General features: G+C 39.5%; 1 protein-coding gene across 2 annotated transcripts in view; it reads right to left on the minus strand.

Annotated features, from left to right (window-relative positions):
* Positions 1 to 11555, minus strand: part of LOC106945029 (protein shisa-7-like) — a 38114-nt gene that overhangs the window by 7503 nt on the left and 19056 nt on the right. Inside the window, exons 3-7 of one of the 2 annotated variants that reach the window (XM_015028426.1) lie at positions 10448 to 10690; positions 9503 to 9619; positions 8571 to 8716; positions 7454 to 7522; positions 3681 to 3908 (exon numbers count right to left, since the gene is read on the minus strand). In XM_015028426.1, the coding sequence (XP_014883912.1) occupies positions 3681 to 3908; positions 7454 to 7522; positions 8571 to 8716; positions 9503 to 9619; positions 10448 to 10690 (803 nt within the window). The remainder of the gene's footprint in view (positions 1 to 3680; positions 3909 to 7453; positions 7523 to 8570; positions 8717 to 9502; positions 9620 to 10447; positions 10691 to 11555) is intronic. The other variant, XM_015028428.1, reaches the window with a different exon arrangement.

Here is an 11555-nt window from a genome sequence, read left to right on the forward strand (position 1 = left end):
CGAGGGTTTTTTTTTATGCCTGGCCGTGGACAAAGAAGCCTTTATCGATGTCATTTCTGCAGGGAAGCACATCAAAAGCAGCAGGTTTCATTCAGCAGTAGCTGAGAGGCCGTTTTTCATCCACTCTCTGTGTCATTCTGACATTTCACTCCCATCCTGAAAAAAAATTGTTCCACAAAAACTGTTTGATGAAAATATGGAGGTTGTTTTGCAGAAAACCAAAAGCAGCGCTTTAATTCAATGTGACAATGACTCACACTGTCTGAAGAGGTGCTATGCCAGCTAACAATATAGATCAGTCAGTTCATGAGATCTTTACTCGCAATTCACTCACAATAAATCAAACACTGTAATAATAATAAGTATCTTCAAATATTTCACAGTAGCATGTCTTGGATGACACAATCAGTTGTTAGCTAGCACTGCTAGTGCACCTCATTTATTTTTATCTCTCCATTTTACATCTCTGTCTATTCATAAGCTTAGAAAGATGAGCAGAAGGATGTTGGAGTAGGGGATATGATTCTCATCTATTATAATAGATGAAATCCATCTTGATCTATAGTAGCATAAAAACACTTCTCAAGCACTAATTAAAGATTAAAAATATTTAATAATATATTATTTTCAAAACATTTAGCTTTATGGGACTGATAGGACAGCTACATTTTCACATTTGGGTGAATATATAAATGTTTTTTTGTTTTTTTTTATCTCCAGATGTCTAAAACTGGATTTTGATGTCCATGTTTGGCCCTAATAAATGGAAAATAATCATGCAGGGAGTAAAACTCAAAATTGCTCAAATTTCATACCTCATGTCCAACAGAACTAAGCAGGCACAACAGCACACTGACACTTTATGAAGATTTTGAAAGATAAAACCTGTTTCTCCCCCAAGATTCACCTGTTGAAAGAAATGATGTAAACAGAAGTGGATAATATGCCCAGTGCAAAATCTGACAAATTCTTAACTAATCCTTTAAAGAGTTTATAACTTAAAATCACACAATCAGGGAATATAATCAGATTTTTTTGCAACAAATATCTTCATTGTTTGTTCCTATGTGCTCATAAAATCTAAATGTACACACATATTAACCACTGTGTGACTGTAGCTATGAAGCAGAGCTGTTATAGACTCATTACATGGAGTTCAAACAACAAAAATACCTCTCAGAACCCTGCCTGGTATAATTTAGCAATTTTGTGTGATTTACAGTCCCTGAGCTCTGCATGCAGTGCATTTTTAGTAATTTGTTTATAAAAATTCACTTCTAAGAACAACACTGTTTTGGATAAGTACAGTTTTGTTTTAGGTGAAGCCAGTTCCATGACTAAACTCTGAAATTACAGCTTTTACCCACCAGGTAGACGAATAATATTTATATAAAGCATACAGGTACATTTAAATTTAAATGTGTCCACAATTTGATCCTCCCTCCATTAAGCTTTGTGGCAACATTTAACATGCTGTTAATTTTTTTTTCAACTATCTGCAGTTGCCAAAGGGAAAATATGGAGCCTATCTAACGGTTAATTACAGGAAAGATGCTGACTACTAATAACTACTCCACACAAACCTCTGTTTTGTATGTATAAATATGCTATATATTTGAAACATTATTTTTAATTGTAAACAAATCTGAACTACACTGAAACTGCCTACAGGTCGGCATAAGCCGTATAACTATTAAACTAAAAATGGGAGAGGATTGGTGGAGAGGAAAAAAGAAGAAAAAAACTAAGATGCGAATCACTGACTGGAGTCTTATTTTTGCCAGAAGTCAGATCATCGGTTGTTGAATACGAAGAGACCTTTTTTCCCCTTCTGTATTTATGGAGCGTTTCCCCTTTTGACTGAATCGAAATAATAAAGAGCCTCCTCTCGATTACGCCTTCACATCATTCCATCCATGTAGCGCCATGCTCGTTGAACACAGACTCATAAGGGTCGTCCCTCATGAAGTAACCATCCGTCACAGGCCTGCAGGGCGACTCCCCTCCCCCTGCAGTCCTCGGCCATCACAGAGTGAGTGAAGTAAAGGAAGCAACTGCCTCGAAAATCGTTTCCTCCTCATCGAAAGCAGCCAGACCTCTGCAGATGCCCCCTCCCCCATCTCTTTCCACAAGTGCCTTCTTCCACTTCCCTTCTTTTCCCCCGAATGACCTCTGCATCAGCATCTTCCTTTATCTTCTACCTTCATGCCGTATCGTCACTCACCCTGTCAGTGCCTTTAAAATTCCCCTCTGCTCTCCGTCTTCTGATCAGCCCTTCTCTCTAAATTCACTCGTTCATCCTTTTCACTTCCGTCCTTCTCATCTGTGCCATTTCCTGTTTGATTTATACTGCAGCTTTTCTTTACCACTTTCAATCAAGCTTTCTGTCATTTCTTGACATAAGTCTTCCTGGAATGACCCACAAAGAATGCAGCAGATTTCATAGCAGGATGATCAACAAAGCTGCTGACCTACAGTAAATGGGACTTTTATATAACCTGTTTTGCATCCATAAATCAGTACATTTATAGTACGCTGGGATGTACTCCCAACACTGGCAAATAATGAAGAGCATTATACCAGCAAGCAAAAACGAGTAAAACGAAGCAAAAGCGCCCACGTTGCTCTTTTCCACTTGTTCTGACAGGTTAAACTCAGCATTACGCTCGGTTTGACTGATTCTGACATTTGTGCTCCCACATTCAAATCCTCTGCATGTCTCAAAAATCTCAGAGAACAACCTTCGTGTACATTTTTGCTGAAATCCAGGAGGAGATTCTACGACTTTGCACTTTTTGTCACTAATCTTGCAGCGTAGTGAATAATGATGATGGGAAAGAAAAGGAGGAAGGCATTTTTCCTTCAAAAAAACAAAAAACAAACACACTTATATACTCTGGTGACCACAAATAACAGCCACTTGTTTTATTTTTATTTTTCATAAATTTTAAATCAATGGTTTTAGCGAATCAAAAATCCCCCCTAGAGTAGACAACCGTTTTCATTTTGTCCCAATTGATGAATCACATAAAGCATCATGAATTTATCAATTCCATCATTGCTTCAGAGAAATCTTGAAAATAAATACAGTAGCTTTGTTAGAAGTTTTTGTTTACATCAAATACATTTTATGTCACAGAACCATAGTCATTTTCCCAATTTTTTAAATTCCTAATTGGCTAATCTGCTGAAATTGATTTTATTATTATTATTATTTTATTTTTTTTATTTCCTTTATTTAACCAGGTAAACTCCGTTGAGATCCAGATCTCATTGCCAAGAGGGACCTGGGCAGAAGTCTGCAATACAAGATGCATATGAAGAAACATAATATAATGTGAGCTTCGTCTGAATAAACATTTCAAACTGTTTAACCAACAGGTGGTGCAACACGAGCAAAAAACTACATTTTAAGGGAAGTTCGAGAGGTGCACAGAAAGCAGCTGAAGCATTGCTCATTAAATTTTATGCCGTTCACAGCAAAGCACCAAGTTTATGAACCAGGAAAAGAATGTTTTGTGTAAATTCTGTCCGCGTAGAATTAACTAGAACCTCTTTTCCTTATCAGATGTTAATGCTAGAATGATTATCTGAAACACTTACTGCAAGTGTGTGAAATGGCCAAACCAGAAGTAGCACTTTTAATTAGCATTTCGTATGAGAAACAAGTAATAACTCACCCAGTTTTTTCAGGGAGCTGTACCGGCTGAGTTCTGGTTTCATCACCGCCTCGTAGGACGGGGGCAGCTGCGCCAGGTTGTGGAAGGAGTGGGAGAAAGACGGGTGGCTGCTGTTGTGTCTCATGCTCCCGGTGAGGATGCCGACCCCTCCCGAACCTTTACCGCTTCCTGAAATCAGGCTGGGCCCAGACGACAGCTGGGAGGTGTTGTTCAAACGAGGCCCGCGCTCTGAGGAACGACAGGAAGAGATGGACAGGAGGAAGAAACAAAAGTTAGAGATGAAAATAGATTGGATATGAATATGAAAAATATAATGGATGGAAGGAGAGTAGAAGGAAAACAATGAGGTGAGAGTTCAGGAAGAGTAAAACCCCTTAGACTTTTATCATGTTACAAATAGAAACATCATTGTAATTTATTGGGTTTTTACATGACAGAAACACAAAGTAGTCCATAACTATGAGGCAAAAGGAGAATTATACACGATTTTCAACATTTAAGTTATTAAAAAATCCTAAAACATCAAGAAATTTTATCTAAAGACATGGCCATCCTTAGAGAAAGAAAAAAAGGATGAAAAAAACATTTATGGATGCCAGTAAATATGTGAAAGAAAGTGCTCTTCTAAACTTTTTGTGGAACAAAAACACCTTCCACAACCAGAAACATGGTGGCAGCATCATGATGTGGGAGAGGGACAGATCTACGCAGCGTGAAATACCTGGAGGACAAAGCTTCTAAATGTACAACGTGTTATAATGGCCCAGTCAAAGTCCAGACCTAAATATGACATTGATGCCAACAAATGCTCTCTATTCAATCTGACTGAGATTGAGCTACAAAGAAAAACGGACCAAAATATTTTAATTTCAATCGCAAGACATGCAAAGCTGGTACAGACACGTCACAAAGGACTCAGAGATACACAGAAACACACTTTTAACATTTTTTTTTCTCTTTTTCACTGTTGCTACTTTGAGTCTGTTGCAAAACCCCAATAAAATTAATTCAAGATTTTGGTTGCAACATAATTAAATTTTTAAATAACCAAGGGGTAAAGACTTTTAAAAGGAACTCTAAGAGGAAATGAAAGGAAATGTAACATGTTTAAAAGGTAGAGAAAAGAAAAAAAATGGAAAAAAAATATAATATAAACAAGAAGCAAAAAAAGTAAATGTAGAAAGGAAAGGGAAGATTGAACAAAGGAAGAATCTACAAGCTGGGTAACTATCAGTGAACACAGGAAGTGTCTCTTAGCTCCATGGCGACCATCTATAAATACAACTCTGTACTGCTCATCTAAGATTGCAACACCAACATATCAGCCACATATAAATACACAGAAACACACTGATGGCTTCAGGAGGAATCTTAGTGCACATACAGTCACATTTATGCAAAGTGCAAAAGCAGCACATAGATCAGTAAACACAGAAATGACTTGTCTTATGTGAGGTTAGCAACATGGAGGAGGAGGAGAGGGGGGCATAGATGCCTGCTTTGCAGCATGTACACTGATATCAGTTACGTCATAAAGTATACAAACACATTCATATATGCTGCAAACAGCAGAGAGACGGAGCTGTAAATGAGCCAACATGTGGGTGCACTCAGCAGGGACCTCACATGTGGAATCAAACGCTCAGATCTTCAATCAGAAACATGCCGATCAGTCATGATCATCCAAACGGGGATCAGAAATGTTGGATCTATGAGGAGAGACAAAGAGAAACTACACCTCTGGGAGTGAGAGCGGGAAAAACTGGAGAACAACAATTAAAGGTTGCATAACGTGGCCATTTACCGTTTCCTGTCTTCAATACAGACACTAGCAGAGTTCATTCAGGGTGGGAACGGTTATGGGCTGCGATCTTGTTAAGATAACTGCAGGACATATACTGGTCATTGACCATTGACAGTAATGGGCTGTAATGGCCAATGATGTCTCTGTTAAGTGCCACCCAGGGAACACACACCACATCGACCTCTGTACTTGTTACACACATACACACGCACATACATTGTGTAAAAAAGCAATGCTAGTTCTGCGATAGTTTTAGTTTAAAGCTGGAAGTGAACATGATGAAGGCTGACAGAGAAAACAAGCAGAAAGCATCAAGGACTGAACATAACACACTGTTTATGTACCAGCATACAACTTAATGCAAAGGTGACCGTGTGTGTTCATGTGTGTTTGCATATGTACAGAGAATCTTTAAGGAAATCTTCTCAGATTTGTTCATTTTATGTGATGCAGGGAATCACTTCACTGAGCTCCTCCCTGCACTGCCGCCTATCCACTAGATTAACCACTGTAGGGTGAGAGAAAAAAAAAAAAAAACATCTGTGGATGGGAAATGAGCCATTTTCATTTTTAACAATTACAACACATCTTTTTAAGTAAGCCAAAATGTTTTTTTTTCTAAATTTCAGTTGTCTGAAAAATAAATCCCTTCTAGTTTATGATTTATTAGCCAAGTTATTGTTTATTTATTGAAGTTCTTCTAAGCAAATCTAGAATTGCCATCAAAGTTTACATTTGTCATCATGGGAATAAATGTCATTAATTCTGGGGAAAATTCTAAAACATTATAATGATCAAACATAACACCTTACCTAGTTTTATTAACAAGAATTGATTTTGCCGGTTTAAATTTGTTGACTGAAAATTGGGATAAAGTTCAATATGTGACTCTAATAAAGTGGCTGTTAAAATGGAAAAACAAGAAGAATCCATCAAAAAAAAAGAAACAAGCCAAAGAGAGAAGAGGTCATGTAATGGAACATGACTAAAAGAGGACAAACGATCCAATAAAGGTTTAAAAGCTCTAAAACCACAACTGCCTGTTCATTAGAGGACATTAATGAGCTAAAATCCAGAAGGTGTTTGAAAGATTTTTCTCTTCCTGATATCCATTAACCCAAATTAAAGCCAGCACAACAAATGGAAGACGTTCCCAGGCTTCGATTCTAAATGTAACCGAACACATCAATTACTTTTAGTTTTCTTTTACTAATGAACGCCATCAGTGTAACATCTGTAGGCAGAGCTGGCTCTAATCACTGCAGATGCCTTCTTGTGTAATTCATTCCAGAGGAAACGCATGTAGGTGTAGACGCTCAGAATAACTCGCACTAAAACTTAAAAAGTTCAGTGGAAATCACACCGATCTCTTTACCATCAGATCGCCATGGTAACCACATCCTACAGAACCTTCATCAGCATTACTTTGCATTCAGGAGCAGCTCATTTCCTTTCATGGACGTAACTTACATCAGTTTTATTTATTTTTTTTAAGATAAACGACTAGCATTGCTTTTTGTTTTCTTGGTGCAAAGCTGGGAGAAACAGAGAGGCGCTCTGTTCGCAGCAAACCCTCCTCTCATGTTCGGTGTCAGCTGTAAGCGCACTCGCACGTCACTGTGGCACAGAGAGATTTAAAAAAAAAGAAAAGAGAGAAGAACAAGCACATTTGGAAGCAGGCTTGTGGTGGTAGTGGGTGACGAGAGGTGGGCAGACAGACTTGCAGTAAAGCCAGGGCAGGCCAGACAACTTTCAGCTCACGCTCTTATGAACAACGTGCCAATTTCAACACAGCTTCCACACAGAGAAGCAACACACAGACACAGTGTTGAGACTGGCGCAGCTGTTTTAAGAGCGCGATCCGGCAGGCCAACAGAGACAGACGAACAGGGTGGTGGGGAGGCCGTGGGTCCGGCCGGCAGCGCGCCGCCGCCCGCGCTGGACTCGCGCTGCTAACCACGTGGCTTACCGATGGTAGCAGAGTGTTTGGGGCTGGAGGCAGACCCCTGCTGGTTAAAAGGGTGGTGCAAGTTCCCAGCTGCAGAGAGAGCAGAGCCAACAAACTGATGGACGACCACTCGAGAGACAGAGAGCGTGTGTCGCGTAAGCATTTGTGTCAGTAAAGAGACAGAGAGGGACAGCGGCAGAGACAGCAGAGAGAGGAGAAATGGACAGGAAGGAGAAAACAGCATTCCCTCCAGGAATTATATTTCTGTCTGTTTCATTTGTTTTAAGGTCTGAATTTTGCACCAAGCTTAATTCAGCAAAATGTACATACAAAATGACTTAGGAGCTTCTCTAACAGAAGGTTTGACAATTATCTCATCAGTATTTTCTGCAGAACAATCCAAATCGTGGAGAGAATGAAAGAAAATCAGAGGAAGAGAAAGAGAATGAAAAGCAAAGGGAGAATATTGGTTAATTCATTTATTTTCACTGCAACTTTGAGCTTTCTCACCTCCACTAATCCCCATCGTAACAAAAATATTCAATGTCCCACTTTATTAAATTCTATAAGCTTTGCATTTTTCTCAACATTTCATTAATCGTCACAAAAAATGACAATGAGTCAAAATGAAAGGTCAAAATGTGAATTAGATAGGATTTTCATGGTTATATTTCAAATAATCTGTCGATGTTTCCTGTATGAAATATGTGGCTCAGAAATGTATACGGTTCTTTGCAAAGTTCTCGTAATTGCATATATTGTATAATAGTAAAAGAGGAAGATAATTAAAAACGATTTGTAGTTAAATATTTTAGTAACTTCCTTATCTGTGTGTTTTCAGCTTAAAAGCCAGTTTATTCCTTTACTTTCCTGTAAAACTGCAGCGTCTGACAGCATCTCAGTCCCAGCAAAATGTTTTCCACCTCAAGTGCGAATTGTGTTACTGCTACTGAGTTTGAAGTGAGATCTGAAAACCAGGAGAACAGCAGTGATAATTACCCTCCCTATCACTCGGGACGCAGTGAGCAAGCCGGATCCGAAGGCTCGTGTAACCTGAATGTGACACTGTCGCTTTATGTTTTCACCTCCGCAAGCATGCGAACGCGTTGGCTTCGACTCGCGCCGCTCTGTCACTTACTGCGGTTGTCTTTCAACTGCAGGACGGGGGTGTACAGGTTTTTGGATGTGCGGCCGTCGGATGTGGTGGCGGTCAGCACGGCGGCGTTGTTCCTGTCTCCCTGCTGCACGGGGCTCGATTGGTGACGCAAAATGTCCACCAGGGATCTGAGTCAGTGCAGGGAAGATGAGTGGATCAGAGCAGAGAAACGTGAAAGGAGAGAATCATTCAAAAAAATGCATTTTTTATCTTTAATGTCTTGTTCTGTTTTTTTTAATGATGTCAAACATCATTTTGAATCACTTTGAAAAAAACGTTTCCTTCCATTTAAATTATGGGAGTAAAAGTGTCAGTTATCTTTCACTTTGTACATTAATATTGAAATTAAGTCAAAAGTTGAGATATTAAACATAAACTTAAATCATTTAAACCCTATATGTACGGAGCAGTATTCCTGTCTGGAGATGCTGATGAAGAAGCTCAAAAATAAACCTTAAAGACCCCCAAGTGAATACTTGATGGTAAAATTGAGAGAGCAGCAACACATGACCCAGTCCCAGAAACCTGAATGAAAACTATAACGAGAAACCCCCTCTTCCCCCCCGACTGCTGGAGGTCAGTAGCTTGATAAACGCAGTGCATTTTTTTCCCATAGTAATTCATAGGCATTTCTTCCTCACTGTTAACTTTCCTTTAGGGCAGACTTTAATTAAATGAAACGTGATAATAGTAAACAACAATTCCCTGATCCATCGCCTCAGTAATTGCTACCACAAATCACCCAGCCTGTTTTAACTCTGGTGGGTGTCGAAGAGCAAAGTGAGCCCAGAACGAGACGGAAATTCAAATCATCAGTTTTTTTTTTAAACTGTTTACTTTAAGTTCTCTCAGTGGAAAATAATGAAACACATTTTATTTCGGGCTCTATGAGACAGCTCTTCAGTCGGTCTCACCTGGGCATGTTGACATCTCTGTTGCGGGGTCGACGCGCCACCTTGCTGAAGGCGACCCTGACGCCCACAGCCACCACCAGCGTGAAGGATATCACCCCTCCGATCACGTAACCCGTACTGGAGAAAAACAAACAAACAAAGTCACGCAGACACAGGCAGAAAAAGAGAAAAATGTATGATTTCTAGTGTTCTGCTCTCAATCGCAGTTTGACCCCAAAAAGGTTCAGTTAAGTATTTCAGTAGGTTTGAACCTCTGCATTCATAAACAATAAGAGCTTAGACCAGGGAGCAGAGGTCTCAATTCAACTTCATATTTTGGATTGCTATAATTTGTTTTCACATTGTAATAACAAACCAAACCCAAAAAATCAGATCTGTTCCACTTTGAATGTGGTACTAAAATTTAGAAACACATCTGATTATAATACCAGTCCTGGCTCTGACTGCACATCCAAAACAGACTCAAGATCAGACTCTGATCTTGAGACAAAACTGTCGGTTCTCATTGCTGAACAATCCAAACACATTTCTATCCTTTATTACTCCCATGAAGAGTGTGCTGTAGTGTGATGTCAACGATCTTTTCCTGTCGATTTAGGTTTGTAAATGGTTCACACTTAAGTGTCATTGTGGTTGGGTTTTAGTCGGTGTGTAGGACCATGCAAAAAAAAAAAAAGAACAGATTTCAGCAGAAATATCAAAATTGAGCATCAAGACCTGCTGTGTGAACAAAGCTTCAGGCCTGTCCACTCCTTGGGACTCAAATTATTTACTTTCTCACCCATTACCAAAACTTTACAATGATATTCCCTAAAGTTGAAATCCTAATATGAAATTATATTTATATTTGGTTCTCATTAAGGTTGACGATTTGGTAATACATTTGGTGTACATTGATCTAAACTAATTATTTATATGCATCATGTGATTTTTTTCAACCCTGACCTGCTGCTCTGCTGCTGCAGCGTCTCGAAGTCGGGGTCGGGCTTGTTGGCAGCAGGCACGCTGACGGGGGCCTGCGGGTCAGCCCACACAGGGGAAATGTAGTTTTTGCAGGACTCCTGGTCCAGTCGGTTCCTCCGGTGCTCGCAGCAGAACCGGTATTGGCAGGTACCACAGCAGTAGCGATACGTGCCCTTGGAGCAGTTGAACGTGTTGTCGAAGTGCCCCATGACGTCATAGTAACCCCTGGGGAGCAAAGCATAAAACATAAATCTGAACTTCTGTGATGAATGTGTTTCATCACAGAGACACGTTCCACTAAGTCTTAAAATCTGGAGTGTATAAAAATAAAATAAAAACCAACACTAGTACAAAAGGCAAGATAGAAATTAACAGAAGTCATGAATAAGAAATTAAAACAGACAGAAAGTTGAAAGCTTATGTACGTTTTGGATCTTGTCTTATATTTCCCTGCTTGTTCTGCTTCTGGCTGCCTGAATGTGGTCGCAGTGTGTGGCTTGCCAACAGACAACTGATTTAGAGCTGATTATCTGTTGCCTAGCAACAGCAAGACGCCTCTCAGTGCAGAACATGAGCTTTGGTGGGATCAAGATGAGAGCTGCAGGAGAATCATGATGTTCCTTGCTTTTATGGCATTCAGTAAGATCAACACATTAAACGAGCCGGTGGAAGCTGCAGTCACTCAAACAGAAGCCTCACTTCTGCAAAAGGCAATACATTATAATCCTTTTTCTTAAACTTAACCCAAAGTAATAAATGCACTTTTCAGATTTTAATTTTCAGCCTCCGTTTGTTTTTCTTACTCCCGTCAATTTTTCTCATTGTATTTTATTTTCCCTTTTTGACCTTGGTAAACAGGGATGAGCTCAACCTGCAGATTTGGCTGGACAACATGAACATGTTTCATGCAAAAAGCCCAGCTTTTTATCCGTTGTCTGTTTCTAACATGCTTTTAGTCTCTCTGGCTGTATTTCCATTCATGTGGAACTTTTTCTAATATCTGGAGATTACCATGTTTAGAGGTTTGTTACATGTCTTAACAGGTGAATCTAGGGAACCAAGGTACTTCAAGGTTTTTTAAAAAACATAG

The sequence above is a fragment of the Poecilia latipinna genome, unplaced genomic scaffold (genome assembly GCF_001443285.1).
Source record: "Poecilia latipinna isolate Pla-1442-1.1 unplaced genomic scaffold, P_latipinna-1.0 Scaffold124, whole genome shotgun sequence".
Lineage (NCBI taxonomy): Eukaryota > Metazoa > Chordata > Actinopteri > Cyprinodontiformes > Poeciliidae > Poecilia > Poecilia latipinna.